Below are 25,178 nucleotides of genomic sequence, written 5' to 3' on the forward strand. Positions count from 1 at the left end.
GCGCGTTCGCGTTTTGCGCAGAAAAGCCGTAGCGCCGTCTGCGGACGCCGTTCTACTCACCGATGGCGCAACGTCACTATGAGACCATGATGTCAGTACTCCTCGATCGGAGGGCGGCCGATTTGAACTGCGCTAGAGGTACGCGGACGCTTCAGAACGCATTTTCTCTTAAAATAAGTCTCTCCTTGGCACGAAACAAGCGTTTCGAGGTTTCTGTGATGGTATTTCAACAGTCCACGTTGACTTAATAGTAACCTTTAGTGTCCCTTTAAAGAAAATTGGTGCTGTGTTTACGGAAACGGAAGTGATGTCTTAGGTTACAGAGCTCTTTCGAGGCCCTGTAACGGGGGTTCTGCCCTTTCTGGAGCGTTCGAGGGAGCCTCGCCGCTCCTTAGGCGTTTGGTGCGCCTTGAGGACAGGTGTAGTCTCCATTGCCTCTAGCGAGGCGCCGGACACATGCTCTTGAGAGCGAGAAGTTTTCCGAGTGAGTCCTGCCTCGGAAGGCAAGACCCTTGCGCCCACCAGCCCGGAGGTCGATGGGGCACCCTGCGGTATTTGGCTGCACCGGCTGTTGCCAGCGCTGGGAGGGGCCGGGGAGGTTTGGGCAGCCTCAGCTGCGCCCACCTTCGGGGTCGATGGTCCCCCCTGCTGTGTTGACGGAGCAGCGCTAGCTGCAACCGCCGCGGGGGCAGATGGCGTAACTGCCGACTCACTGCTTGTGGGTCGGACAGCCGCCAGAGGCCGTTGTGACGCTGCCCCCTTACGCGCCACATCGGCAAAGCTGCTCTTAGACAGGTATGACACCTGCCTCCGTGCCTCTTTGAAAGTGATATTTTCTTTTACTTTTATGGTCACAATTTCTTTTTCTTTTTTCCAGGACGGGCAGGCGCGCGAGTATGCGGCATGCTCGCCATCACAGTTAACGCAATGTGGAGTGTTCTGGCACGTTTCTGAGGAATGTTCTTTGTCACTGCACTTGGCACAAGTCAGCCGGCCTCGACAGTTCTGTGAACTGTGGCCGAAACGTTGGCACTTAAAGCATCTGAGAGGATTGGGAACGTATGGTCGAACACGAAGTTTGATATAACCGGCGTCGATGGACTCGGGAAGGACACTTGAGCCAAACGTGAGTATCAGGTGTTTCGTCTTGATCTCTTTTCCATCTCGCCTCATCTTAATTCGTCTAACATTTATAACATTCTGGTCACTGAAGCCCTCCAAGAGTTCAGCCTCAGTGAGCTCCATCAAGTCATCGTCGGAGACAACACCACGGGTGGTGTTCATCATGCGGTGCGGGGTTATAATTATTTGGGTTTCCCCAAATGACACTGGTGTTGACAATTTTTCGTATTGTTTTTGATCGTGGAGCTCCAGGAGGAGATCACCGCTTGCCATCCGCGACGCCTTATATCCAGGACCAAAGGCTTCAGTCAATGACTTGGAAACAAGGAAGGGTGAGATTGTTCGTACTGGCTTATCTGCTTTTGCAGAATGGATGACATGGAAACGCGGGAACGATTCTTTTTGGCGGCTAAAAAATTGAAAGACTTCATCGGTGCGCCCTCTTTTCTGAGGACGATCAGGTAGTGGAGGGAAGAAAGTAGCCATGTGTGGACGTGTAGTTTTCGGCAGCAACGCCAGCCACCCACCATGGAGCCCAACAAGGGGACGCTGCAGGGCCTAAAAACAGGGCCTGCAAACGCCAGCTGTACGTTGCCGCTATAACCCAATATGATATAACCAAGGTTGGCTACTCACACAAGGTTAACCCTTGCTGCCAGGAAAGTCGGAAGTAATAAAGAAATGAGAAGGAGACAGGAAAGGTGGAAAGTAAGAAAAAGACGAAGGTTGTAGGGAGAGAGAGACAGGAAAAGGCAACTACCGATTTCCCCCGGGTGGGTCAGTCCGGGGGTGCCGTCTATGTGAAGCAGAGGCCAAAGCGGTGTGTTGCCTCCGCCGGGGGGCCTTAAAGGTCCAAACACCCGGCATCGGCTCAACCCCCAGGATCCCCCTTTCCCCAGACACGGCTAAGCCGCGCACGGCTACACGCGGGAGGGTCCAACCCTCGTGTGCTCGGGTACGTGGTGTCGCAACACACCAAACGCCCGCTGACGCAGACGTCCCTGCGGGGAGGTAGGTGTTTCTTTCACTCAGCTTCTGCTCCCCGACATTCCAAGAGGACGTGGAGGATGGTCAGCCTCTCACCCAATCTACCAAAGGTTGGAGGTTCATTACCAGTCAGAACTCAGAAGAAAATTGTGGGCTTCGTATGTGTGTCCTATTTTGAGTCGATAGAATAGGACTTCAGTTCATCATGTTTTCAATGCAGAGGGACAGAAAGCTAACTGTGGCTCAATTACGTGCAGCTTATTATTTGTTTCAGCATCCCACATGTGTTACTAGTGGCGTCTCAGTTTCCTTCAAAGGAAAGGCTTCAGATCTGTGGCAGGGACAGCAGCGGTAGGATTAGCTTGCGATGCATTAGATGTGGCAATTTCGTCTGCTAGCGTATTACCCTTGATTCTTCTATTCCCAGGAAACCAGCATGTTATCATATGTCTGCGAGATGAATAAATGCTGCACAAGAGTAAGGCTTAATAAAAACAGGATTCTTGTGCTTTTGTAAAGACATTAGCCCTTTTACTACACTTAATGAGTCCGTGAATATTATTGCCATCTCAAGTTTCAATTTCTTTGTGTTTCACTGCAGACAATACTGCACCGGCTTCTGCAGTAAAGATGATTGTTTGGGGGTTCAATACGTCAGATTCAGAGAAAGAGGGATCAACAGCCACATAAGATACACCAGCATGTGACTGATGCATCGGTGTAGAATTCAGAGCAAGAGTAGTACTTCGATTGAAGATCAAGGAAAAGCATTCAGATTTCAGGCTCTGGAGTGGGCTTTGTAACTTCTACAAAAGATATATCCCATTCTATCACTTGCCACTCCCAAGGCATTAATAGCATAGCTGGAGGCATTAAGCTATGTTTGAGGAGTGGGACATCCATTTCTATGCGAAGCTCCCTCACACAAAGTGAAAAAGGCTGTCTCACAGAGGGTCCATTAAAAAAAAAGTGTAGCACACGTCAAATCGTTAATGGTTTTAGAACACAGATGCTCATGATTAGAGTGCACTTTGAGAAAATATGTGAAGCTGGTGTAAATTCTCTACACATGGAGTGACCACTCATTTGATTCTATGTATAAACTTTCAATTGGCCTTGTTCTGAAAGTGTCAGTGGCCAGGCGGATAGCTAGATGAGGGACAAGAACTAGTAAAACACCCGGGGTGACAAGAGCGATATACCACAGCACCATAATCCAATCATGACTGAATGAGGCTTTTTTAAAGGTTCTTTAAACACTTCCTGTCACTGTCCCATGTTGTGTGAGATAAAATTTTCAGTAAGTTCATAGTTTTCAAGCATTTTGTCTTGAGATACTTTATGTGTGGAATGAAAGTAAGTTTGGTGTCCAGTATAATGCCTAAAAATTATGTTCTTTGTTCACAGGTATTTGTTGTCCATACAGTTCTACACTACAGGAACCAGGCTTCTCTTTCCCGTAAAAAGAACATAATAAATTTTGTGGGTGTTAAGATGAAAGCCATTTTTATCTCCCAACTTAGACACCCTGTTCAAGCACTGCTGTGCTTGTCTCTCGCACACTGAAAGGTTACAGGATTTGAAACCTATTTGTATTTCGTATATGTAGACAGAATAAAAAATAGCTGGTAGTAATGAATCACAGAGTGTGTACACCTTAACGATATAGTGTGTGCAGCTGTGCACGCCTCCTTGGGGTACACTAGTTTCCTGTATAAATGGATGCGACAATGCATAATTAATTTGGACACGGAAGGTAGGATTAGACAAATAGCTTTCTATTATGTTTAGCATATTTACACAGACGCCCATTCCCGACAAGTCTCACAAGATTCCATGGCATTGTATGCCTTCCCCTTATGAAGAAATATTGGTTAAAAAAACTGTTTATGTACGAATACATCATGGATATTTTTTTTAATGCTGCTAAGGGGATGGGGTTTGGTGGGTCTCCAACAGCGTCTGCTTGGAGCTCGAACCAGGGTGACCATTGGAGAGGGTTCGGCAGGGAAGACGAGGTGACGTAAAAACCAATAACAAAAGCTTAATACATCGTTGTAGGTGAGCGGTGCGCTGCAAAGAAAAAAATATTAAAACGTTCAGTGTGCGTGCCGCTGCATCCAAGCGAGGGCAGAGAAAATGCGACGACCCACGGTGGCTCGCTGGCTTTCTTATACCCTCCACAATCCGGGCATTCTCCTTCTCTGTTGCCCCCATTGCAGACGGCAGTCAGGACACATCGGGGCAAGCCAGACGGAGTGGTGCGTGGGGAGTCCGCCCCTTGGCGGAAGGAAGGAAGGAAAAAGTGGAGAAGGAAGGCAGAGAGGTTAACCAGTTTAGCTTAACCGGTTTGCTACCCTACCCATGGGAGCGGGATGGGGGGGGGGATGAAAGATTGGGCGAAGAGGTAGAGAGCACATAACACGGCACACACATCGTTGGTTAGAGTCTGTCACTCTTGCGCGGTACGTGACATCACTATCACAGCTGCTTGTCCAAGCCCGTCTCCTTCATAAACCGAAGTAGTCCCTTCGTCACCTTCAGCTCCGATGTCTTCTGTCGGCAATATGTGAAAATGGTTGCAACTGACAATGGTCTATTGTCAAGGTGCGCTAGAACGGATGCCATGGACTGTCTCTGAACATTACATTCAGGACAGTCGCACAGAATGTGTTCCAGCATCTCCTCGCAAAGACAGGCATTGCAGAGAGCGCTGTCGGCCATTCCAATGCGAAACGAGTAAGATTTTGTGAAGGCCACTCCTAGCCATAAGCGATAAAGCAGGGTGGCCTCACTTCGGCAGAGTCCAGTTGGCATACAGAGATGCATCAAGGAGGGCAGGTCGTGTTGACGATTGCTCCGGTTGGTCTGACTGCTTGGTGTGCACCATAGAGAGAGCGTGATCTCCCGTGCAAGCAATCAAAGTCTGCTGGCTGCGTCGGACCGCAAATGTGGTATGGCCTCTTCCTGTGTGTCTTCAAGAGCTGTCCGAGCAGCTTTATCGGCGTTTTCATTTCCTATGACGCGGCAATGACTTGGCAGCCACTGAAATGTCACGTGATGTCCTTTCTCATGTGATGTATGGAGTAGGTATCTAATATTGAGCACGAGCTGTTCGAATGGCCCGCGACGCAGAGCTGATAGCACAGATTGTAGGGCTGCCTTTGAGTCTCTGAAAATTGACCATAGTCGAGGTGGTTCCCGACTGACGAAACAAAGTGCAGCGCGAAGAGCAGCTAGTTCCGCAGATGTAGATGTCGTTTTTTTTTTTTTTTAATTATGGGGTTTTACGTGCCAAAACGACTTTCTGATTATGAGGCACGCTGTAGTGGAGGACTCCGGAGATTTCGACCACCTGGGGTTCTTTAACATGCACCTAAATCCAAGTACACGGGTGTTTTCGCATTTCGCCCCCATCGAAATGCAGCCGCCGTGGCCGGGATTCGATCCTGCGACCTCGTGCTCAGCAGCCCAACATCATAGCCACTGAGCAACCACGGCGGGTAGAGATGTTGTTGGGTGGTCAGTCCTAAAGCTGATAGTAATACCTCTTGCTGGGACAACCACAGCACCGGACGAACACTGGATGTTTGTGAAACCATCAGTATAAATATGTGCACTGTCTGCGTACCTCTCGTGCAGAAGAAGCAGAGACAGTTGTTTCAGCACAGGCGACGACAGCTCAGACTTTTTCCCGATTCCTGGTACGCTGAGATGGACTGTGGGGCTGACAAGGCACCAAGGGGGTTATTGATGGTTTAGATGCAGCGGTGAAGCCTGAGGGAAGTTTGTCGTTGTACCTGACGATAGTTTTAGAGAATGATGCTTGATGCCTGTCTGAATGTAGTGTTGCAAGGTGGTGATAGGGAGCACGTGCAAAATGTCTGATTTGCGTTCTCAGGGCTTCCACCGTGATGTGAGTTTGCATTGGATGATCCCGAGCAATCGCAATAGTTGCCTCAGTTGACGTGCATCTGGGCAAACCAAGACAAACTCTTGAGTGCTTGAGCTTGTGCTGCCTGCAGAACACGAATATTTGTCTTGCAGGTGTTGTTCAGTACAGGTAGACTATATCTTAAAAAACCGAGAGAGAGAGCTCTGTAGAGTCTCAGTATTGCATCTACTGACATCCCCCACGTCTTTCCTGTCAAGTATTTAAACAACTGGGAGGTTCCTGTCAGACGCCGTTTCATGTAGGCCACGTGCGGGCTCCAGCAGAGGTCTCGGTCGATAATTACGCCAGGAAATGTGTGGGTTCTGACGTAGGAAATGGTCCGCCCATTGATTGAGATGACATAAGGCGTCATTTGTTTGCGAGTAAATGTCACTAGGGCGCATATTTCTGGTGATATACTGAGACCTTGTTCGCACAAGTAGCTCGCTGTCAAAGTAGCCGCTCTTTGAAGCCGTGCACGTATCTGAGGACGTGTGACTGCCGAAGTCCAGACACTGATGTCGTCTGCGTATATTGAAATTTTGGTGGTAGTTGGCAAGTATTCAGCAAGCCCACTAAGAGCGAGGTTGAATAGCGTCGAGCTGAGAGCACCGCCTTGAGGAACGCCCCTGCTGGTATAGCGTCGCGTAGTTTGGCCATATCGTCAGTTAACACATAGAATGATCTTGCAGATAGGTAACTTGCAATCCACAATAATACTCGACCACGTAGACCAACCGTCACAAGAGCGTCGAGAATGGCCTCATGTAATACGTTATCGTATGCCCCTTTCACATCTAAGAATAAAGCTGCAGATAAACGTTTACGGGACCTTTCGTGCTGGACATATGAAACGAGATCAACTACATTGTCGATGGAAGAGCGGTCACGTCGGAAACCAGCCATGGAATTCGGATAAATCTTGTAGTGTTCAAGGTACCATTCCAGGCGGCCAAGGATCCATCCGTTCCATTATCTTTCCTACACAGCTGGCCAACGCTATTGGGCGGTAAGAGGTGAGCTCTAGCGGAGATTTGCCCTGCTTCAAGATTGGCACCAGGCAGCTCACTTTCCATTCGTCAGGAACATTTCCCTCCTGCCATGAGGTGTTGTAGAGACTCAATAATGCTCTCCGTGCGGATTCTCCAAGATAGTACAAGGCACGGTATGATATACCATCTGGACCCGGAGATGATGAGCGCCTGCAGAGAGCTAGTGCCGCCTCGAGCTCCTCCACTGTAAAGGAAAGGTCCATGCGGCAATCACGGGAATGGGGGACGTCATCTCGGGCTGGAGAATCTGGACCTGTCGCATGGTCTGACATCTGCGCACAAAAGTCTTCTGCAACATCAATGTCTTGCCGCCCTTGGAAAAGCGCGAGCGCCTTGAATGGAAAACGCTGTTCCGGAAGGCAACGCAGACCTTGCACCGTTTTCCAAATGTGAGACAGTGGCTTGTGAGGGTTGAGTGTCTGGCAAAACATTGCTCAACGTTCCGACGCTAATCTATCCATTCGGCGCTGAATCTTCTTTTGCATCCTTGGCGGAAAGGGGTTGAGCGTCCGAAGGAGGAGAGTAGGATTTGCACATTCCACGCATACTCCCCTTGCACAAACACTACGGACAAGTCTGTTCATGTTGACGAGCATCACGGTTTGGGACGCCGTGTCCCCCATGCATTTGGCATTCATTCCATTCATTGCCGCTCAAAGTGAACTGTAACAATGTGCACAAGATGATCAGTTGTGGACCGCCCTTCTCTGAAGCCACACTGATAGGAATTGAGCATTTTCTTCCGTTCAAGGAAATGTATAAGTCAACAATTCATCATTTTTTTTAAACGCTTACAAAGGCGACTTGTGAGAGCTATTGGGTGGTGACTTTCCACCGAGGAAGGGTCTTTACCCTGCATCAAAACAGGAATAACAATAGCTTCCTTCCATGCGGATGAAAGGTATCTGGCAATCCAAATAGAGTTCAAAAGTCCCAGAAGTGTCATCTGTGTGTTGGTGTGTAAGTTTTTAATCATGTCATACGTGATTCTGTCAGCTCACAGTGCATACCTCCTACATATGCTCAAGGCAGCTCTCAGCTTGGCAATATTACAAGGATGGTTGTACAGTTCACTTAGTCAGCATTTACGGTCCAGTGGTTTAAGTTCTGCTACTTGTTTGTATTTAAGGAATGATATTAAGTAATGTATCGAACTTGATATACACTCGAAGTGTTCGCCAAGAGTGCCGGCCTGGGCTTCCAAGGTATTCCCTTAGTCATCAACTAAGGGCAATGGGCAGATTTGCTGCCCATTTTGCCTTCTTAGGCCATTCCATACTTTGGACTCTTGAGTGTAACATTTTATGCCAGAGAGAAACCTCTCCCAGCTAGCCCTCCCTGCCTGTCATCGTGTGCACTTTCACTGCAATTTTACAAGTTTGAATTCACTTCACTTCACTTTATTACATTAAAAGCCCCCAGGATTGGGGGTATTAAATAAGGGGTGGGTAGCTAATAAAAGAAATTAAATACACAAGGAAAAGCTGTTTAGATACAAGTTTGCTCGCTGGTAAATATGTTAATTATACAGTTTAAAACATGGATGGGCAGGTGATTGCGGCGATGTCGTGTGGAAGGCCATTCCAGTCCGAGGCTGAACGTGGGAAGAATGATGAGGCAAAAGTGGTAGTGTGTGCACGTGGACGGGGGACTTGAAGGGGATGACCAATGCACAGTGAAATGTGTGCAGGAGGACTGATGTAGAGTGGATGATGAAGTGGGCTGTAAAAGAACCTCATATGATTATGAAAAGAACTTCTATATGATATTCTGCAGTCGGGGAGTGGTGCAGTACGCCCCATGCTTTGTTTTGTTCCTTTTGTGCCAGTCTGCAGTCCTCATTCCACGAAGGGACCTGCCTTTTAGATGAGAGATCATTCGTTTGGGGAATGAATTTTTCAGCTGTGTTGAGAATAAAAGCAGTAAAATATGCTACTGCAGCGTCAATACTAAGATTGTTCATAAAATCTTGTGTTAAGGAGGTTGAATGTTTAAAACTTTTCCATTCAGCCGATGTTAGTTTCCAACGGGGAGCCTGAGGTGGACTCTCATGTTGCTGTATTAAGTTCAGCGTTATAGAAAAAGTGGTCATTCCCAAATTCATTCATGACGACATTCCATTCTAGGTAAGGACGGTGGGTTGCAGTGCCAGTTGCAAAATCTATGGACGAAATTTGAATTGTGGTGGATATTGTAATAGGTGGGTTCTTTTTTTTTTTTTTTTTACAGAGGCACGCAACAGAGGTTACTAGAAAGTTTTCTATAAGTCGACCCCTGGCATCACACTGAGAATCTCTCCACAAAGTGCTGTGAGCATTGATATCACCAGCAAGTATGGTTCTGGGAGCTTCTCAATCAGCTTGTAGAATTCTGTTTTGCTAAGTTGGTACAGTCGATTCTCACTACAACTGACCCTGATAACCTGACAAAAAACGTCTGTTTTATTCGAAGTTCGCAATATCTGAAACACCTCCCTTCGGAAACTTTAGCCACGATGCCTAACAACTTGGTAATATTACAAAGAGTGAGTCACAAACATCCAAAGTAAAACACAAAGAAAAAGTCGCAGGTTCACCCGAAAGGCAAAACATCGATTGCAGTAGCAAATGAAGCCAGATAAGCGCATCAAAAGCAGTGAGCGAATTCACCTTCGTGCTGTCTCTCGCTTCAACACGAACTAAACATCGAAAGCACAGGGTATACGAAGCTACCAGCACTGGGCATACTTTGTCCACATCGCAAATCTCTTTGAAGATGAGGCCCGTGCGGGCACACACTTTGTTCACATTGCAGATCGCCTTCAAGACACGGCGTCCACGCAGGCGCGCACTCTGTCCACATCGCAAATCACTCTCAAAATAAGGTGGCCGCACCATAAGCAGCAGCCGCTGGAGTAGAACTTCCTCTCTCTCGCCTCGACCCTCCCCCCCCCCCCCATGCCTCGTGTGTGAAAGACAGCGCGCTTCCGCCCCGCCTTCCTCCCTTGCGCACGCGATATTTAGCTGCGATCGTCGACGACCCTTGCAAGTCAGTTGTCGGCTGATGTCGACACGGCAAAAGTATGTTTTATAAGTATGCTTTTTAAAGAAATTGCCGCTAATTTTGTCCGCTGTAGCCAATAGTCCATTGTAGCACGATCCGTTAAGAGCGAACTTCGCTGCCTTAATAAAATAGGTAGAACAAACTAAGGCTGAAATATGGTCCATTTTATCCGAAAGCCTGTTGTATGCTGGTACATTGTAACGAGTGTAGACTGTAATTAGGCAGTATGTAAATAAAACAGATTGCTATTAATTTGTTGAAGATTAGTGAGATTAGAAGAACTGGTGAGGCTTATACACTGCTGAATAACGGACATGTCCTCTGCAATACAGGTGTCCCAGATAAGAAGCAATACAGGGTAAGATTCCTAATCCCTAAGTACATAGCGGGCAACATTGACAAATTCTACAGCATTAATTAGAGGGTAGCTGTAGTCGTAATCAAACTCAATAAAAGGTATAGATTAAAGGTAGTACAAGCCTATGCTCCAACATCCAGTCACAATGATGATGAACTAGATCAGTTTTATGAAGATGTTGAATTAGCAATGAGGAAAGTGCAAACTCAGTATACTGTAGTAATGGGGACTTCAATGCAAAAGTGGGGAAAATGCAGGCTGGTGAACAAGCAATTGGAAACTATGGCGTTGACTCTAGGAATGCTAGAGGAGAGATGCTGGTAGAATTCGCAGAAAATAATAAGCTTCGAATAATGAACACCTTTTTCAGGTAGCGTAGCAACAGAAAGTGGACCTGGAAGAGCCCTAATGGTGAAACAAGAAATTAAATTGATTTCATACTTTCTACCGATCCCAGCATAGTGCAGGATGTAGGAGTTATAGGTAGGGTAAAGTGCAGTGATCATAGGTTAGTGAGGGCTAGGATTTACCTCAATTTGAAGAGAGAAAGGGTAACATTGATCAAGAAGAAACAGGCCAACCTAGATGCAGTAAAGATAGAAGCAGACAAATTCAAGCTGGTACTTGCAAACAAATATGCAGCCTTAGAACAGAGAGATGATGACATGGAGGTAATGAATGAAACTAGCTAGGCTGGCTTCAGAGGCAGCAATTGAAGTGGGAGGTAAGGCACCAAGGCAGCCAGCAGGCAAGCTCTCCCAAGGAACAAAAGACCTTATAAAGCAACGGCAAAGAACTGTCAATTCGTGAAACTGTCAAAACTTATCAACAAGGAGAAAATAAGAGAGGTTCGAAATTATAAAGTGAGAAAGACTGAGGAAGTCGTAAAAAATAGGCGCAGCGTGAGATCAATGAGAAGGAAACTTGGCATAGGACAAACCAAGATGTATGCACTGAAAGATAAGCAGGGTAATATCATCAGGAATCTCGAAGGTATAGTAAAAGCAGCAGAAGAATTCTATACTGACCTGTACAGTACCTAGAGGGGCCACGGTACCTCCATTCAAAGCCGTAATGAATAGGTTGCAGAGGCTCCTTCTATATCTAGCGATGAGGTCAGATGGGCCTTGCAAGACATGAAACGAGGAAGAGTGGCAGGAGAAGCTGGAATAACGGTCGACTTAAAGGGAAGCTGAAAGCTTTTCCAGAAAAAATGAGTGAAGAGCAGTACGTCGTAGTTTTCACCCCTCTGAATTCGAATATCACATTGAAATTGAGCGAAAGAAAGCGCAAACATATTTTATTTCGACGAAAAGTGCAGCAGCAGACACGCCCAGCTCGAGCGCCTCGTTTCCGCCTGTGATTGGTCGGGCGCCTCGTGACGTCAACAATGGTGTTCATCCGGACCGACTGCTGCCGCTACACATGAAGCACGGTGCAAGGTAGTTTGGTGCTGTTTTGCTGAGATGGTCATGGAAAATTTCGAAAGCTTGCGATTCTCTCAGGAGTTCGGGGTTAAGTCCGAACTCCACGAGAGCGATTTTGAGCGCGACGGTGACGGGTGACGGCTTCGAGTGACAAAACGGGCCGTCGCTTGAACAGATCGCTCGGTGTTGTCGCTCGATCGCACGTTTCTAGAAATCTAGAACTCGTCACTCGTCGCCCGGAAGTGCTATGAGCGACTAGCCAATAGTGCGAAGCCGGAACTGGATGTACATATCTCAAATACTACTGTTTGTCGCATGGAACGAGCAAACTATTGAATTTTACACGTGCAAGAATAAGAACCTAGTGCAAGACCTTCAGAAATATTTTATGCTGCTTTTTCAGTAAAATACATCAACTTAAATTGATAAAGCATTCGTCACGCTAGTTTCGGCGTGTATATTGCTGCCCTCATACCGGGAAGTCGTCGCTCAAAGCCATCGCTCGCGTGGAGTTCGGTTCGCAGGCGACGAGTGAAAGCGACAGCCATCGCCTCACTTGTCGCGCTGTCGCGTGCAAGATCACTTGTAAGGGGTTTACACTTTACTCCCTACATGTACGAGCCGATTGCGAAGAGCCGGCCTCTCCAAGAAGCAAAAAATGCTGGTGCAAGCACTGCTTTCCACGTGAACGAAGGCAAAGTGTTAGCATCTCCTTGTGTTGGAAATTGTCTTTGGCGAGTATGTTTTTTTTTTTTTTTTTTTTTTGCTAAGCTGCATTCAACGTTCCAGTGAGTACGTATCCGGGCAAACAACTGTAGTGTGATGTTCCTGCATGCCTCCTCATAGAACGTAAGTGGTGATGCGATCTTCGGCATTTGTGCGCTGCCCCAACGCTGTCGGCAATCTACACAGACGGTTTAAACACGGGAAAAGTTTACCAACTGTTGTAGCACGTGTAGTATATAACCTTCATCAGCGCGCCATCCGCATGCTACTCGTAACCGGCGAATTCCGTCAGCTACGTGAGATGGCCAGTTTCTCCATGTGTGCGAGAGAAGGGGGAGCGCAGCGTCCTGGCGTGAGAAGACTTTCCAACACATGCAAACTTTACGCTTGCACTGCGTTATGGTAGCTGCATGCAGGCTGTTTCACAACACATGTACGAATAGAAAATTTGCGGCGCTTGGCGATGAAACCTGCGTCAAGGGTGGGAGATAAACATGCACCTTCCGTTCAGCGTGCTAACACGAATGAGAACCCAAAGCACGCATTATTGATAAACTCCATTAGTAATCGTCACGGAAGTGGTTAGAGCACAACAATGTTGTTCTTGAGCGATTGAAGTTGTTTCGCTTCCCAGCAGCCTCCCACTTAGCTGAAAGCTTCTTGTCTTGCAGGAACTAATGGAACATCGGAACATCGTCGTGGCCACTGGTGTTCATGCAAGCGTAGGCTGCACAGAACGCTGGCATGATCGGCCTACAAGTTCAACTGATGCTGTGCACGTTAACTACCACTCCTATATACACACAAACAAATGAATGTAGGGTCGAGCGAAGCAGATTAGGACGGCACGCACGCAGAAATAAGCCCGGTCAGGCACGGTCGCGGAGACTGCGAAGGAACGGAACACCAGTGCTGACGTCACTACGCCACGGTTTTCGGTCTCCGCTCGCATCGTCAGCGTCAGCAGCGCGCGGCGCTCAACGGGGGGGGGGGGGGGGGGGGGGGGGGGGAAGCTACAGCGCACTTTTAACCGACGATTGCGTCGCTCCTAAGTGAAAAATCCCCCCAAAATTTTACCTGCATGGTTTATAAAGTTCCCGCATCCGTATATGAGCGTCTTATTGAATTCTACAGACTCTTCAGCTTCCCTTTAATCAAAGATGGAGGAGACATAATGCTTGGGAAAACAGGCGGCTCTTTATACAAAGTGTCTATCGACTGCAAGGGTCCCAGAAAGCTGGAAGAATGCTAACATTATACTAATCCACAAAAAGGGAGATGTTAAAGAATTGAAAAATTATAGACCCATTAGCTTACTCCCAGTATTATATAAAATATTTACCAAAATAATTTCCAACAGAATAAGGTCAACACTGGAAATAAGTCAACCAAAGGAACAAGATGGCTTCAGGAAGGGATGCTCTATAATGGACCACATCCATGTATTAATAAGGTTATCAAGAAATTCGCAGAGTACAATAAACCTCATTACACGGCTTTCACAAATTACTAAAAAGCATTTGATTCAGTAGTGATACCAGCAGTCATAGAGGCATTACGTAATCAAGGAGGACAGAACGCTTACATAAATACCTTGGAAAATATCTACTGACGTAGCTACCTTCCATTCCACAGCTACCTTAATTCTACACAAGAAAAGCAGGAGGATACCTAGAAAGAAAGGGGTCAGACAGGGAGACACAATCTCTCCAATGTTATTCACTGTCTGCTTGGAAGAAGTATTCAAGCTAATAGACTGGAAGGCTTCGGAGTAAGGATCGACGGCGAAGATCTCAGCGACCTTCGATTTGCTGATGAGATTGTTCTATTCAGCAACAATGCGGGACGAGTTACAACAAATGATTGAGGACCTAAACAGAGAGGGTGTAAGAGTGGAGTTGAAGACTAATATGCAGAAGACAAAGATAATGATGAACAGCCAGGCAAGGGAACAAGAGTTCCAAGATCGCCAGTCAGCTCTAGAGTCTATGAAGGAGTACGCTTACCAAGGTCAACTAATCATAGGGAACCCTGATCACGAGAAGGAAATTCATAGAAGAATAAAAATGGTTCGATCGTATATGGCAGACATTGTCTGCTCCTCACTGGAAGCTTACCATTATCACTAAAAAGGAAGGTGTACACTAAGTGCATTTTACCAGTGCTGACATATGGGGCAGAGACTTGAAGACTGACAAAGAAGCTTGAGAACAAGTTAAGGACTGCGCAAAGAGCGATGGAACGAAGATTGCTAGGCATAATGTTAGAGACAGAAAGAGAGCGGTTTGGATCAGAGAGCACACGGGTAATAGGCAATATTCTGATTAACATCAAGAGAAAAAAATTGAGCTGGGCAGATCATGTAATGCGCCGGTTAGATAACCGTTGGACCATTGGGGTTACAGAATGGGTTCCAAGAGAAGGGAAACGCAGTCGAGGATGGCAGAAAACTAGTGGAGCGATGAAATTAGGAAATTCGCGGACGCTGGTTGGAATCGGTTGGCGCAGGACAGGGTTAATTGGAGATCGCAGAGGCAGGCCTTCGTCTTGTAGTGGACATAAAACAGGAAAAGGAGGAGGAGGAGGAGGAGGAGGAGGATTATGATGATGATGATGATGATCAACTTGGACAGGCATTACCTCAAGGGACGTCTGGAGATAAAGATTCTGGCAAGCAAGAGACTTATCTACAACTATTGCTACACTTCCGTACGAGGCAACAGCATTGTCAGGCTTCAGATGTGTTTCCTGAACATACAGCCCATTTGGGTTATATTTATGGACAAGTTCTATGATATCCTCAAGATTATTGAGAAGTCTTCTCACATTCCACTGAAAGATTTGTGTGTCCATTTTGATAGTGTTTTATGCTGTGTTCAAGAATGAAAAATTAGCTCACGAAGCCCTTTCTGGGTGCCATAATGCGGGATTTCTCGTTCATGGAGCGGTCGATGGATTCATACTGCGCCTTAGTTGCTGATTGCACCTTCACACTCAGTGTTGCGTCCAGCACCTCGCAAGAAGCAAATGAACACATGCTCTTGCAAGTGATGTGTTTGCTTAGAAAGCCTCGCCTTGTAAAACGAGACCTTGGAGCCCACCAGCCCAGAGGTTGATGAGCCCTTCTTGGATGGCGGAGAAGCACTGGCTGCACCCTTGAGGAGATGGATGGTAACACCACGAGCTCACTATGGTCGGCCACACAGCCACCGGGAGCCATTGTGGCACAGCCCCCAGATGTGCCACTTCAGCAAAGCTGGTTTTTGGCAGGTAGGACACCTGAATTCGTGCCACTTTGAACAAAATATTTTGTTTCACTTTAACTGTGACAATTTCCTTTTTTTTTCCTGTGTGGGCAGGACCACTTTAAAGTGATTAATAACAAGGTTAATTAGTGAATTTTGTTAGTTGGCTAACATCACTACGCAACATGTCTTGCAAGTGGTGTCCATGCGTTCAAGTAATACAGCTGATGTGACAGAATTGTAATAACTACCACAGCAAAGTCTGTTTCCATTACAACAGACGACCCAGTATGGCAGACCCTCGTTCCTACGTTTTGAAAAAAAAACGGAGAAAAAACGTACTAATCAGGAAAATGTACGATCCGAAGTAACTGAAAAAATTTGACAGACTCAACCACTGTTGGCATCCACGTAATGCGAAGCGTCGCGCGGATCATTGCAACATGAGATACCGGCGCGCTTTGAGCTGGTGGTGCTCCTGCGGCCCAAGACATGTTTTGTCGTTTTCCTATTGCGTGGTGTTTTAAGATGGCAATGGGTAACCGAAACGAAATCAAGCTGGTGGGCGACACCGGATGCCACCAAAGCGAAACATGATGCTCATATCGTGCCGCCGGCACAGGGAACGGCAGCGCATTTGGATTATCGCCTACTAAAAGCATGCAGTATGCTACCAATGGCACTACGAAATATGCGCTGTGAAACAGATAGGCAAAGATGCTTATTGCAATAGGTTTGGCGGTGATAGCTGTGAATGCAGCATGCAACGAGCCCGGAGAAGATTTGCTGGTACCGTAATAAAAAACTGAGTGTGCACCGGCGTGTTCATGTGAGACGGGCGGGCAAGCACTGCGGTGAAGCTGCCGCGGCGGCCAGCTATATACTGTTCTCAATTGCGTGCGCCTGGTGCATTTTATTGTTTACATGGAATCTGGCAGCCGGAAAACAAATCATACGATCGCAGTTTGGTGACTTACTGAACGTTGGTGCCGAAAAATTGTTTTCCGGGAACGTATGAATCGGTAAAGAATGAACGTAACTCTCCTTGGCCATTTTTTGTGTTCTTGATTGTGAACGTTGGCGCCAGGAAAATGTACATAACGGGAATGTATCAATGATGTTCTACTGTAAATAATCCCCTCCCAAGCAATAGTCGTGATTACACCTTTCTATTTGGTAAACAGCTTCTCAAATTGTAGATGGTTGGACAAATACAGCCAGTGATAAGCTCAGCTAAGCAAGGACCAGAACAATGCAACTCACAGGATAGCACTGACGGGCTATAGCCATCAATGTGCTTTACTTATACATACCTGAGATAGACACAGGCTATAAATCTATTAGCATTCTCCACATCAGCATCCTGCAGCTTTTTGTTTGCCATGAAATTGCATGAGAAAAATTTACACAGAAACTCCACTGGAGTTGTGTAAGTATGCATAAACACTGTGCCACTTGCTCACCTACATGCAGCCCAGTGCCATTATCAATCTTATTAAACTTGATCTGACATGTGTTCACTTAACAGCTCTTATCACGCGTTATCAACCTTATCAGACTATATATGACCCTTATGAACCCTTATCGGTTGTTATCAACCTTAATGGACTCAATCTGACCCCTTATCAACATTTATTGGTCATCATCAGCTCTATCGCAGTTGACCCGATCCTTATCATCCATATCAGACATGATACAACCCTTATGAACTATTATTGGTCCTTGTCAACCTTATCGTACTCGATCCCACCCTTATAAATCCTTATCAACCTTATCAACATTGCTCCAATCCTAATATTATAAGCCCTTATCGCTCTTCAGCACCTTATCCATCTGCATCAAACCTTTATCAACCGTGATGAGACCCACATAACCCCTCATCACTCCTTATCATCCTTATCAAGTCATTTACTGCTTATCCAGAGTGTTGCCCGTTCACACATGAGCCCTCAGAGATCAGTGGCATTTTGATCTGTGAAGGAACACCCCAACGGAAGGCCCATCCCACGACCGCCGAAACGCATCGGGGACATGGTGTGTTTGGCATTAAATTTTCCCAAATTTTCCTGATGTTTACAATGCTCCAAGTTGGCTCTACATGTGGTCCTAGAGATGGCTTTTATTGTGATAACAATTATATGGACACTCCAGGCGCAGTTCTGCCATCGCTGTAGGTGTCGCCATTGCTGTGAGGTTCCGTATAAAGTCCATGGGCAGAAAAATTGTTGCCGTGTGCCATGTGCTGTATGTGTAAGTGAAAGCGTGCAAGGGTGAGTTGGCAATCGCGGCTTGATCTCGCACACGCAATCAAGGGAAGTGAGGAGGAAGCATGCAGTTTTCTGTTACACGCAAGGATCCAGAGCGAAGTTAGGGAGGGGGGCGCATTCCACTCCAGGCGACTCGGGTGGCCACACGTGCTTGCCCGGACTGCTGTATTTTGAAAGCCATCTGCGACAAAGACAGAGCTTGGCCGTGCGCTGTGTTTGCGTGATTTAGTTCGGTTTGATACGAGACGCAGCACGAAAATCAATTCGCTTGCTGCTGCTGCTGCTGTGCTTCCTCGCCCCAGCGTTTTGAGAGCAAGCGTCCGCGGTTATCAAGTGAGATGTGTTCATGTTAGCTTGTGTGGGCGTGACACCATGCTTGTTAATTTATTTAGTATGCCTATGTTTACAAGTTTATACGGCCGAAAAAACGACTACCCCTACTTCGTATAGCTAGCTGTCCACTAATTTGCTATTGCAATCGATGCTTTGCCTTTCAGGCGAAACTGTGTCTCTTTTATTCCACCATCACCAAATCCTTCAACAAAGCCTGCATAGAAACTGTTCTTCTTTAACATTTGTTTTGTACCTCCGGTACAACACATTCATGTGGTTCAGCTATATTCACCTTCTGCAAGTGTGGGCATTTAGCATAGCGGGTTTTTCCTTTCAAACTTATTTTGTTTTACAGTACATTAATTTCTTTATAGCCATTCGTCTTACCTCACAGACGGATGGGTCTCCTCATTGAGTAGGCACAGAAATGCTTACGCATCTAAAAATCCCCGCTTGCTCCCTTTAAAAGCAGTATGCAGAAACAAAATATCTTTCACTTCCCCAACGGATTGGGTGCAGCAAAAAGTTCTGTTCAGAAACAAAGGAGCAAATATTTAATTTCAAATGAAGTCTGACTGCAGCGATTACACAGCCGTAGAGAAAACGATTAACACAAATTCCTGGCAAGCAAAGCATTGAAATTGCAACATTTGGCATTGTAAGTCACAAATTTAGCAACAGTGAATGTGCTGGATTTGCCACCTTGAGCCTTAAAGGTGGTTCAATAGACACATTGCTTGTTAACAACTTTTTTAATTATCATTACTGGCCATCTTTCGGAGAAAGAAAAAGAAGCACAAAATTATGCAAGAGTACCTTATGATAAAACAGCTTGGCACTCTCGCTACTGGCAAGTCCATGACCTGCAGTCACCCCATACAGTAGACTCATTCTTTAACTCCGGTTTTTTCGATTTTTCTGTTCATTCAATCCCAACAGCAGGTCCCAGCCAGTGCCCACAGAACCTCTGTGGGCCAAAACTTTCGTTATTTCGACCTTAAAATTGGCCTTTGCCACTCAATTCAAACTTGAATGGTCAACAGGCATGTGCCAAACCCAACGGTGACACCAATAGTGACCTCTTTAGCGGCAGTGTCTGTCTTGGTAAAGCTTAGAGGACCACCCTAAACACCTATTTTCGGCTTGTCCTAGCAAGATTTTCAATCGAAAACGGTAGGGCACAATTGAATGATTACAGTATTTACCCAATTCTAAAGTGTGTCTTTTCTTCCCAAGAAAAATAGTTTAAAAATTGCCTGCCCGATGCAATTTGATACGAAACCAAAACTGCATTTACGTTGTTCACAGCAGCCATACACCAGAGCCAGCATAGCCAGTACAATTGCCACAGCCATCATAAGATGGGGTCCCATAATGTAAAACTATTCCAATCTATTTTTATTTCAATCTCCTGACGTCAAATTTACGTATACGCCGACGCAAGCATCGGGCGGTGTCTGAACAGCCCAATCAAACGCTCTCCTTGTTCGTAGGAGGTCACCTTTGTTTGCTTTTAAAACGAACAACATTGCCTACACTGAGCGGTTTTTCTTGCCTAATTGGCTGACAAGAGGTGAGAAGCATATTCAAGTGGCGAGGGCTTCGATGGGGCCGAGTCAGCGCAGCGAAAATAGATAACTGGATGAAGAAGGTGGTGGCGGAGTCCAGAATTGGTCTGCTTTTCCTTACTTAGTTTGCAGTGGCATGTAATCGCGGCAGTGTGCAACGGAAGGTTAAGAATTCCACTAAAACGGACCCTCAGAAAGGAAGAGTTGGCAGACCAATGTCGCATACATGCCGAAAGGGCTCTATAAATATGCAAATAAATCCATGCTCACCGGCAGGTGCGAGTAGCGAATGCCTGAGCGATCGGCAGACAGCCATCTTCTATTTCTTTCGGAACGGCACAGTTTCTGTCTAGTCAAATAAAAATTCAGTTTTGATCGGCATATTAGAGCATCTTTAACTCATACATGTCACTTTCATGCAATGACTTTTTGCGGTTTTGTGATGTGTGACAGAGGCGAAGTGGGTGCAGCCCGAAAACTTTTGACCAATAGCAAAGGGCTAATGGTTTAACAGTCTTGGAAGAGAAGAGCAGCTTACGATAGGTAGTGAGGCACTGGAAGTGGTAAGGGAATACATCTACTTAGGACAGGTAGTGACTGCAGATCTGGATCATGAGACTGAAATAATCAGAAGAATAAGGATGGGCTGGGGTGCGTTTGGCAGGCATTCTCAGATCATGAACAGCAGGTTGCCATTATCCCTCAAGAGAAAAGTATATAACAGCTGTGTTTTACCAGTACTCACGTATGGGGCAGAAACCTGGAAGCTTACGAAAAGGGTTCTACTTAAATTGAGGACGACGCAACAAGCTATGGAAAGAAGAATGATAGGTGTAACGTTAAGGGATAAGAAAAGAGCAGATTGAGTGAGGGAACAAACGCGAGTTAATGATATTTTAGTTGAAATCAAGAAAAATAAATGGGCATGGGCAGGACATGTAATGAGGAGGGAAGATAACCTATGGCCATTAAGGCTTATGGACTGGATTCCAAGGGAAGGGCAGCATAACAGAGGGCAGCAGAAAGCTAGGTGGGCGGGTGAGATTAAGAAGTTTGCAGGGACAACATGGCCACAATTAGTACATGACCGGGGTAGTTGGAGAAGTATGGGAGAGGCCTTTGCCCTGCAGTGGGCGTAACCAGGCTGATGATGATGATGATGATAATGAAAGAACTAATAACAGAAAACGTGTCGAATCAGGAATAATAATTTTTTTTAATGGTGCCAATCAGTGTGCACACGTCATATCAGATGGGGAGCTATCGCGGTTTTCGTGATCTCGCATGACAGACAGGTGAAGTTCGGGGGTGGCCCGAAAATTTTTTGACCAATCGTGGTGGACTGATTACAGAATAGAAATAGAAATGTTCGGAATAGTTTTATGTTATAGCACCCATGGTGACACACGTATCAGTTCTCAGGTAGCATGATGATGACAACAAAGCACCGCTTTCAGTCTTGAATTACAAAAACTCAATTAAAAGATGTTATGTTAGATGCAAAGCTAGCAGCAACAAGTCACTTCACATGTTTTTGGTGTTCCGGAGAATGGCATGTGCCACAGGACGAACCAGCAAAATGGTAGTCAAAGCGTGGGCCCCTATCATGTTTACGATAGTTGCGGAGTCGTTTGATAAATTCGGTATTAAAAACCCACGATGGTCCATACAGAGTACATGTTGTGGTTCATAGATAAGGTACTTCATTTTTGGATAAAACACAATAATTTCAAATTTTTGCCCCCCAAACAATATTTATGAAAATTAGGTTAAACTCGATTTGTCACTGAATTTTGTCCTTTTGTAAAGGATAAAACCAATGGAGGTGTTACAGAACTAATGAATGCTGTCCACTTCTTGTGACCACGCAGTAAATATATATATCATATTATTATTTATTATTAATACTATAGGCTATGTATAACCTATGGTATACGTAACACTCAAGCAAAAACTGGTATACAGTCGAACCCGACTATATCGAACCCGTTTACATCGAATTATTCTATATATCGAACAATTTCTGGTCACGATATAGTTACAATGAGTATATATAGCAAAAATTACGCTTACATCGAACAAAAATAGCAGCTACACCCGATATATCGAACGTCAAGCGGTGGAAAGTGCCCCCAGAAGTTGGCTTTCCCTCGCGGTGGCGGAGAAAACCCGGCTGCGCGGCTCCATCCAACCGCTCTCCCTACCGTGACCGCGCCCGACCGAGCTGCCTCGGACGAGCCGTCGGCACCCCCCCCCCTCCCCTCCCCCTGCAAAAAATGATCCTGGCCCGCCCACAGCGCTTGCTCAGATAGCCAATCAGATGCTCTTGTGCCCTCGTCGTGCAAGATAGCGAAAGTGCGACTTGTCTCGCTGTTTATGTGGGCGCCTTGTAGGCCTTCTCCCGCAGTGTTGCCGTGATGAAGCGGCAGAATTTGCTTTTCGTCGTGAAGTTCGCAATCATAAATCGTGTCGAACGTGGTGAGAAGTCGGATGTCCCCGCAGAGCACAAGATTCCGAGGAGCACTCTCGGCACGATCTTGAAGAATAAGGGGGAGATTAGGGCTAAAGCGTCCAAACTCGCGACCCGGTGCCCGTGGCGCCTGACCCGTACGCACGGCCGTGTACGAGTGGTTAATCTGAAATTGCTTCAGCCGTGCCGACTGCCGCGTGCTCGGTGATGACCGTAAATTCTGATGAATGCGACGAAGCCGTTGCCAGTGTTGCCGAAGTTTGGAGCGAACTGTCAGAATTTCCGGAAGCTATTGAATCAACGGTGGATGAGTTTGTGAGCGCAAATGATGTGTCGCGACCACGGGAGAGCCCGAAAACGAAGACTACATTGCCAACATCGTACCGAGCACAAGTGAAAGTGGGCACAATGAGGAAAGCAACGATGGTCCTTGGCCCACATCCTCCGAAGTGATTGGTGCGCTTGCACTAGTCCGGTGCTTCTGCGCGAATGCGAAAAGTTGCGGCCTCAGCTGCTCAGACTCCTTAATGTGGAAAAGTGTGTGCGTCGCAGGCAGCGAAATTGCCAAAGCAGAAGAAAATGCAGGACTATGTCGTGCGAAACTAAGCTAGTTTAATCAATAAAGTGATTTTATAAATGGTATGTGCTTTTATGACATCCAATTATTTAGCAGGCTTATATCGAATTATGCTCTATATCGAACTGATATGCGTTTTTTTGCGAGTTGGATATAGCCGGGTTTGACTGTATACAGTTGAACCTTGACCATAACGAACTTCAATATAACGAAATTCTCTATATACTGAAGTATTTAACTTTTCATAACCTCTCATCCATAGAACACCATGTATTTAGAACCTCAATTTGTGTGTTTGTATGCGATTTCAGTATAACGAAGTTTCACTGCCACCGCAAAGCAATGCGGAGACTATAAATGGAAACTTTCGCCGACGCAGACAGTCAGATGACTGAATTACAAATGGCTGCTTGCAAACACACCTCTCAAATCGCGCGCCGTGCGACAAGAGGAACGGCCAAAGTGGAGCTGCATTCTGTTCCGTATAAAGTCCAAGTGCGATAAGATCCTATCACACCCTGCACACTGTGTGCTTTAGGTGCAACTGAAAGTGTTCAAGGGTGAGACAAGAATGGTGCCTTCACGGGTTCCGCCTTCCCTCGGGAGCAAGAGGAAAAAGGGGGAGAGGAGCGAGCTCACGGTAACGCAATCAAGGGCACGCAAGGGGCGGCGGGGGGGCAGGGGTAAGATGGCGCGCATTGTGATTTCTGGCACCGCATCTCAGCTGTGGCTGCACATGCCTGCAAATGGGGCTGAGCGCATATGCATGCGCGCACCCTGCTTTTGAGGTAGTCTGCCTCGTGCACAAGGAGTGGCCGTGCTGAGGCGGCGTGGCATCATATAAGCTGTCTTACAATGCGTTTAGTATTGGGCGTTGCATAATCTCAAGTTACGGCGACCCGTTGGCACAAGAGGCAGACGAAGCATTCACTCCCCGCTGCCGGCACTTTTCCTGATAGCGTCGTCCCAGTGCCTGCGACGCTATCAGCTACGGGGGCGGAGCGCACATGAAAGCGTGACTGACTTCGCTTAATTCGTACCACCGAGAAGATATCGTCTACGTACGCCGCATGAAACCGTATTATTTGTCACCAACTCCAAAATTTATCAGAATGAATTGTTTTCTCATTCAAATTTGCTTTTTTTGATTGCCTGATAATTCTGAAAATTCTGCGGCCCCTTTCCGTGTAAGAAAAATCGATCGGCAGCTATACTTATTTGCACAAAAGGTCAAATTTCAATCGAACTAAATTTCAATATAACGAAGCAAATGGCCGATTTTACCTACTTTGTTATATCGAGGTTTAGCTGTATATAAAACTATAATATATTTAGAGTGTGCCAACTTTGTGTGAACGAAAGCGTGTTCTCTTTTTAATAATTGCGCTTAAATGAAGAAGTTGCAGTTTCACCCAAAAGCCAAAGCATCGATTGTGATAAATTCTTACACTATACAAAGTTAGGATAGTAGTCTTATTCTTATATAAGCTTGTAAGTCTTATTTGTAAGTCTTAGTCTTATATAAGCTTGTAAACATTCACTTACTACTAATTAAATTAACAAGCATGGTGTCACGCGTGCGCAGGATGAAATGAACACATCTCACTCTATGACTGTGGACACTCTATGTCAGAATGCTGATGTAAGGAAGAGCTGCAGCAGCAGCGAGCGAATTGACCCTTGTGCTGCCTCTCACTTCTACACAAACTAATTGACGAGAACACAGTGTACATGAAGCTATCAGCCCTGGGACACCTAGACTCTGTACCCATTGCAGATCGTTCAAGATGGGGCCTGTGCAGCCACACTCAGCTCCGCCATATGCAGTCGCCATCAGAGTAGAACAAGACAGTAACAGCGATGGCGGAAATGCGCCTGGAGTGTCCATATAATTGTTATCGCAACAATACGACACTGGCACATTACATCGCATTTCCCGCACATCACATAATCTAAACACTGGTAATGTGCTAGGAAGCAAACTAACACAGCACTGATGTTTCTGTGAATTGCAAACAGTAGCTGTGACATTGAGGCTATGTTTACCTAACTACTTTACGTTCAAAGAAG

General features: G+C 46.2%; 1 protein-coding gene across 4 annotated transcripts in view; it reads right to left on the reverse strand.

Annotated features, from left to right (window-relative positions):
• Positions 1-25,178, reverse strand: part of LOC142578869 (chitotriosidase-1-like) — an 84,601-nt gene that overhangs the window by 31,215 nt on the left and 28,208 nt on the right. Inside the window, exon 7 of one of the 4 annotated variants that reach the window (XM_075688548.1) lies at positions 11,524-11,621. The exons of the other annotated variants lie outside the window; for them this stretch is intronic. Within the exon in view, the coding sequence (XP_075544663.1) occupies positions 11,559-11,621 (63 nt within the window). The 3' untranslated portion in view covers positions 11,524-11,558. The remainder of the gene's footprint in view (positions 1-11,523; positions 11,622-25,178) is intronic. 4 annotated transcript variants of the gene reach the window in all.

This window comes from Dermacentor variabilis, chromosome 1 (assembly GCF_050947875.1).
Source record: "Dermacentor variabilis isolate Ectoservices chromosome 1, ASM5094787v1, whole genome shotgun sequence".
Taxonomy (NCBI): Eukaryota; Metazoa; Arthropoda; class Arachnida; order Ixodida; family Ixodidae; genus Dermacentor; species Dermacentor variabilis.